The 6,722-nt window shown below is 40.1% G+C and overlaps 1 protein-coding gene across 8 annotated transcripts in view; it reads right to left on the reverse strand.

The window, feature by feature from the left end:
- Positions 1-6,722, reverse strand: part of SPMAP2L (sperm microtubule associated protein 2 like) — a 96,447-nt gene that overhangs the window by 36,865 nt on the left and 52,860 nt on the right. For 7 of the 8 annotated variants that reach the window (XM_027102854.1, XM_027102852.1, XM_027102851.1 and 4 more), the window contains exons 7-9: positions 4,522-4,653; positions 2,446-2,621; positions 125-841 (exon numbers count right to left, since the gene is read on the reverse strand). In XM_027102854.1, coding sequence (XP_026958655.1) covers positions 727-841; positions 2,446-2,621; positions 4,522-4,653 — 423 coding nt within the window. In that variant the 3' untranslated portion in view covers positions 125-726. The remainder of the gene's footprint in view (positions 1-124; positions 842-2,445; positions 2,622-4,521; positions 4,654-6,722) is intronic. The other variant, XM_027102855.1, reaches the window with a different exon arrangement.

Genomic DNA, 6,722 nt, shown 5'->3' on the forward strand with positions numbered 1-6,722 from the left:
ATGTAAATCTAGATAGGCCATAAAAGTTAGTTTACTTTGTAAAATACTAATCCATGGAGAGAATAAAGCAAATGAAATAAAAACTCTGGGCAGATGCAATCTGACAAAGCATTATAATGCTTACCAAATGTTTAGCTGCTTCTGTCATTCATGATAGATGACACTGAGCATGAGTGAAGGAACAGAAGTTGGTGGAGATGTGATCATTTAAGGTAACGTACTCCCTCAATTTCATCTACAGATTATATAAAGCATTTTGACTTAGCCACAAAGGCTTCACCATTTCAGCGTTATTTCTTGGTAATGAGGGGACGTTGGAAAAGTAACACAAGGAATGATTTCAGTTCTCAGGATTTATTAGAGAAGGCACTGAGGTGAGATCAGCTACTGGAGAACACAGATCTCATGGGGAAAAGAAAAGCAAAACCAGCAAATATAAGGAAGAATGTATCTTCAGGTCAGTCAGAGCAATGAGACAGCCAAGATGCACGTGAGGAGATAGTAAGGATAATAAGGCAGGCTATCATTTTCTCTTTTATTGCATGCTGGAGTCCCCAGACCTGCTAAAGACATGATTACCGGTAACAGCAGCAGTGGTATTCCCTAGAGGTCTCGTGTGCTTTGAGGGAGTGGGGGCTATAAACTAACAGTACCAGACAAGGGAACTAAGTCATCTAATATGTCTTCTAGAAACATAATGAGTTTGACTGATGTGGCTTTCTGTGCTTAACGCGTAAGAGGTTGTGCCAACTCATGGATCCTCGGAGAACACTGTGCTTTCAAAGCAGCTGGCTTGACTTTAAAGACTTCTGGATCGTAATATACAATACGCACAGGAGTCCTGAAATGGAAAAAAGGATTTGACCTAAAATAAGATGAACAGAAAAGGGAACTAACATTTCTCAGGCATCCACTATGTGTTAGGCACTATATTATCTCATTTTGATTTTCTTAAGCACCACATAAAACAGGTATCATGACCTCCACTATACATATAAGGAAATGAAGGCTCAGGGACGTTGTAAGAGTGACATGTGGTCAAGTCTAGATGTGTATATGTGTCAGATTCCGAAGGCTTTCCTCTTTCCATAGAAAATAAATTCTGGAAATTTCTCAATAACTTGACGATGTTAAAACAAGCCAGACAATCCACTGGTGAACTTAAAGAAATCAATTTTTTGAAGTTTTCATCCTTAATACCTTAACCACCAAATAATAATCTTGCTACCAGGACAGACTCTTGAGCACTTGGTCTTACTCCTCACTTTCCTTTGTCAGTGTACAGAGAATGAATGTCATTTCATTTGATGTTGAACTTTTTTTTTTAAGGAAAAACACATTATAAAAATCTGGACTTCCCTGGTGGTGCAGTGGTTAAAAATCCGCCTGACAATGCAGGGGACATGGGTTCGAGCCCTGGTCCGGGAAGATCCCACATGCCACAGAGCAGCTAAGCCCGTGCACCACAACTACTGAGCCTGCGCTCTAGAGCCTGCGAGCCACGACTACTGAAGCCCGTGCGCCTAGAGCCCGTGCTCCACAACAAGAGAAGCCACCGCAATAAGAAGCCCGCGCACCACAACGAAGAGTAGCCCCTGCTCGCTGCAGCTAGAGAAAGCCCATGCACAGCAACAAAGACCCAAGGCAACCAAAAATAAATAAATAAATAAATTTATTAAAAAAATAAAATAAAAATTAAAAAAATTTTTAAAAATATTTTATTATATAAGACCAAACACATTTCCTATTCCCTGAGCTCAAGACTACTACTTTTTCAGTTAGGTTTTCTTGATGGTGCTTTAAAAAGGGGATCAGGTATTATCCCTTGAAGGTAACAAAATGAATTGAGGTTCAGGCAAGTTGAGAGGTCTTCTAAAAAATGAGTAGGAATTAGAGGCAATTTCTTCTTTGTTGAATATATTTTCTGATTTATTTGAAATAGTTCATACATGTACATGATGCAAAAACATTGAAAAATACAAAAGCCTATTTAGTGAAAAATAAGTCTTCCTACCATCCTGGCTCCCTAGGCCCCCAAAGTAACCATTGTTACTAGCTTCTTACATACTCCTGTGAGATAGTATAGGCATATGTAAGCAAATATATGGCATATATGTATTTTTTTCTTACACAAATTACAACATATTATGTTTCTGTTCTGCAACTTATTAGATCAATATATGTTAGATAAATAATCCCATATCCATAATTACAGAGTTGTCTCCTAGGTCTAAAGTTCAATACTAGTCCACTAACCCTTTAACTGTAGCCTTATATTTATGGTAAGAAGACCATAGATTTGTCACAATAAATGTAACAAATAAGATGATTTTTAAAATTTTTACTATTTCTATGATTCATTTCACTGAACTTAATAGGTCAACTTTTCCCTGTCCCTAGCACCCCCTGCCTTTCCTGTCCCATCTTAGCCTCAGATTGACATACCTTGTATTTGGATTAGCTAGTTCTTGAATTCTGGGAGATACCTTGGAATGGATAGCAGCACAAGATACTGGCCAGTAGGCATCACGGGGAGGTAAATAATCTTGATGAAGAGGCCTGGGCTTAGCTAGAGCTAGTATTCGAGAGCTAGGTTTGGCGAGCAAGGCAGCACAGGATATCTATAGTGGAAAACAAAACGACACAAAAACATACCTCAAATTTCACCACGTCTCCCTCTATTTTCAACTATAGCCCTAATCGAGTCACCATCCTTTCTCTCCTGGATTACTGTAAGAGACTCTCCTAACTGATCTCCCTGCTTCCATTCTCACTCCTCCACAACCCAGCCTTCACACAGCAGTTACTGAGGGAGAGAAGGAGCATTTTAACAAGTGTATTCCATGAGCTAGACAGTGTTCTCAGCGATCTGCCTAAATCATTCCCATGCAATCACCGTAACAACTTCATGAGGGAAGTACTTTCCAAGGCCCAAGCCAGATCATGTCACTCACAGTGTTCAAAATCTTCCAGTGGCTTTCCATTTTGCTAAGAATAACACCTAGGCTCCTTACTGTGGCCTAGAAGGTCCTACATGATCTGCCTACTATACCCTCCTCCAACCTCACCTTCCTCCCATCCCCACCTCAATCACTATGACCCTAGTCACACAAGGCCCCTCTGGCCCAGCTCTTTCCACCTCAGGACCTTTGCATTTACTAGTTCTGCTTGAAACCCTCTTTCCTCAATCTTGTCATGGCTGCCTCTTCGTCATTCAAGTCCCTAGACTCAAACATCACATCCTCAAGGAGTTCTTCCCTGACCATCCAAGATATATCAGCCTTTCTAACTACCCTCTTCCACAGTACTTATTTAATCTTCTTCATAGCACTTAACAACACCTGACTTAGCTCATTTATTTCATTGTTGGTTATGTTTACTGTCTGTTTTTCCCCACCAGAATATAAGCCACTTGAGAGAAGTACTTGTTTGCCAAAAGCTAGACTAGGCTCTGTTGTATAACTGGTGCTGAATAAATACATTCTGACTGACTGACTCATCAACTCCCTTTGGTCTTACTTTGGAAACCACATCCGCCAGGAGGCCTTTCTATTATGTTGCTTTACTGGTAAAATAGAAAAGATGACATATAGCTACTATTCTCTCTCTCAAGTGCTCATTCAAAAGAATGAGGACCACAGCAAACACCACTCAGTAGCCCTGAAAATGTTCTATACTTGCACTGATACAGATTAGTCTGGGTTCTCAGAGTATGATTATGTGCCACGGTATCACTTTTTTAAAGGATTTTTTAAAACCCCCGAACAATCCACTGAGCATGCCAGGCTCTGTGCTGAGCACCTGCCTTACCTATTATCACAAGTCTGAACAGCCCTGAAACTGGGAACTGTTATCTTCACAATCCCCTTGCTCACCTTGCTCCACCCAACTTCAAAGCTATCCTACTTAAGGACTTTGTCATGTGCTCTTCCCTCTACTAGAACATTCTCTTCTCAGATCTTCACTTAGCTGACTCCTTCTCATTATTCAGGTTTCAGCTCAAATACCCCTTCCTTAAGAGAGGCTTTCCCTGACTACCGTATGCAAAGAAGCTTATTCTCCACCCCCAGCCATAGTCACTCATTTCCCATTTTATTTTTTATTTTTTTCCATTTTATTTTCTTCATAGCACTTACCACTACCTGACATTATCTTATCTGTTTCCTTATTTATTTTCTGTCTCCTTCCATCTTGTTCACTGGGCACGGTGCTGGGCACACAGTAGAGATTCAAATCCTTATTGAATGAATAACGCTCAGGAAGGTTATTACAACATCACACAACTAGTAGTGGTGAGGCAGGAATTTGAACCCAGCTCTTACTGACCCCAAAGTCCATGCTCATCACCCTCTACCTGCAGCCCCTCTCCATATCTTGCAGCTAGGTCTTCCTTCCTGCCACAGACCACTCTTTCAAGGTTTTCTTTTCCAATGACTTTGGTCTATACCCTATAGAAGCAAAACAACACCCTAGGAACAAACAGAAAGTGAGCTGAAGGATGCCAAGGTAGTGATGGCTTACAGGACGGATGGGCATTTCAATTCTTTCTCTTTCAAAGCACAGACCCTCTATCTTAATCCTTGGATAGGCAAGGTCTACAGTTCTTGGAGTTGCAACAGCAGTCAGGGCAGACGTCGCAATTTTGGTTTTAGTCTAGGGGAGAAAAAGAAAACAGTACCTGTAAGCATCAATCAATAAACACTATCGCAATCAAAGTTACAAAGTAGTATCTGACCACTGGACCAGACTTCTCAGTAAATCCAGCAAAAAGGATGAGAATACTGCAGTAACCTATGATCATAGCTGAAAGGATCAGTTTCCATCCTTCTCAAACTAGGTTGTATAAATTCCAACCCAGATTTTTTGGAACTTACTGTGAAACTAAAGATGGGGAGAAAATGACAAGTACACAAATGGACTAAGAGATAAATGGCAATGCTGATTACTAGAACAATAAACTCAGCCAAGAGGGAAGTTCTCAGCCCTATCACATGAGAACACTATAAGGGGGAGAGCTCTGCTCTGTTCTTAATTATCTTGCCCTTTGGAAATTGGAATTCACATTATTACAAATCCCCATGCTTAAAATGAATTTAAGTAGCTCTCTTCTAATTGGAATGGACAATACAAAGTAACCAAAGACAAGAGGAAGAAAGGCAGAACAGAACCATATCTCCATAGACAATGTTGTACTGGTCCCCCAAGACACTCCTCACTACCTTAATTGTGGAAATGTGTTCAAATTACATCGTCTTCTATTTAAATTACTTATATCCAAACTCAAAACTTACCACAAAACTTTGAGGTGGGAATATAATCAATAACTGGAAATGAAATAGGGTTTTAACTGTGGGTAGAAAATTAACACACAAGGTATGTTCCAAACCCCTTCTTATGTTGTTTAAAATGATGACAATGGACTTCCTTGGTGGCGCAGTGGTTAAGAAGCTGCCTGCCAGTGCAGGGGACACGGGTTCAAGCCCTGGTCCGAGAAGATCCCACATGCTGCGGAGCAACTAAGCCCGTGTGCCACAACTACTGAGCCTGTGCTCTAGAGCCTGCGAGCCACAACTACTGAGCCCACGTGCCACAACTACTGAAGCCCGCGTGCCTAGAGCCTGTGCTCTGCAACAAGAGAAACCACTGCAATGAGAAGCCCGTGCACCGCAACAGAGAGTAGCCCCCGCTCGCTGCAACTAGAGAAAGCCTGTGCCCAGCAATGAAGACCCAACACAGTCAAAAATAAATAAATAAAAATGATGACGATGATGATAGTAACACAGACAGTATTTTATACCTATTAATTCATTTATTTCTCACCTGCATATCATTTTTATTTCTATTTCACTAATGGAGAAACCAAGGTATTGTAAAGTTTGGCATTTTATTTAACTTTATATAGTTTGTAAGTGGCAGAGCTGGGATTCAAACAAAGGTCCTATCTATCTACACAATACCATGAAGTACTAATCAAGCATTTCCAATGAATAAAGCTTTGTCCCCTATCAGCCTCTTGGAAAATCAAAAAAATATATGACAACCAGTGCCTTCAATTAAGGCTTACAATCAAAAAGGAAATAAAACATCATTCATTAATTCGTTATACAAATATCTCTTAATTATATTATGTAAGACAAAACAAAGAATAATAAACAGTACCTTTCCTTAAAGTAGTTTTCAACTTAGAAGGAATCATAAACCTATAAGCAAATCACTGATTATTTGATATCCATAAAAGAGAATAAAGTTTTGAGGAATATCAGAGGAAATGTGGGAGAATCCAAGAAGAATTCTCTTTTCATGGATAAAGGGATATTAAATTGGGCCTTGAAGGAAGGATCAGATTCTGACAAGTAGAGGGAGGAGAAAAGATAGGGAGAATGAAGGAAGGAAGATTGAAGGGAAAGTCTGGACACAGAAGCAAGGAGGCATGGAGGAGATTGTGTCTGGTCAGGCAGGGAGATCAGGCTTGCAAATATATCTGAAACTAGGTTAGATGTGGAGGGCACTGCTCACAGCTAGCGAAGAACCATGAAATCTTTTCACTGGAGAGGAAGCATGGTCAGGGCTGGAGATTAATCTGTCAGGCATGTGGGAGAAAGACTGAAGCGGGAAGCCAGAAGGAGAATAAGAACGTTATGGCCAAAAGAAGAAAAGGGTATACATAACCTACCCTATTCTAATATATATATATATATATATATATATATATATATATATAT

The sequence above is a fragment of the Aethalodelphis obliquidens genome, unplaced genomic scaffold, assembly GCF_003676395.1.
Source record: "Aethalodelphis obliquidens isolate GAN/ISIS:26980383/991018 unplaced genomic scaffold, ASM367639v1 scaffold6, whole genome shotgun sequence".
Lineage (NCBI taxonomy): Eukaryota > Metazoa > Chordata > Mammalia > Artiodactyla > Delphinidae > Aethalodelphis > Aethalodelphis obliquidens.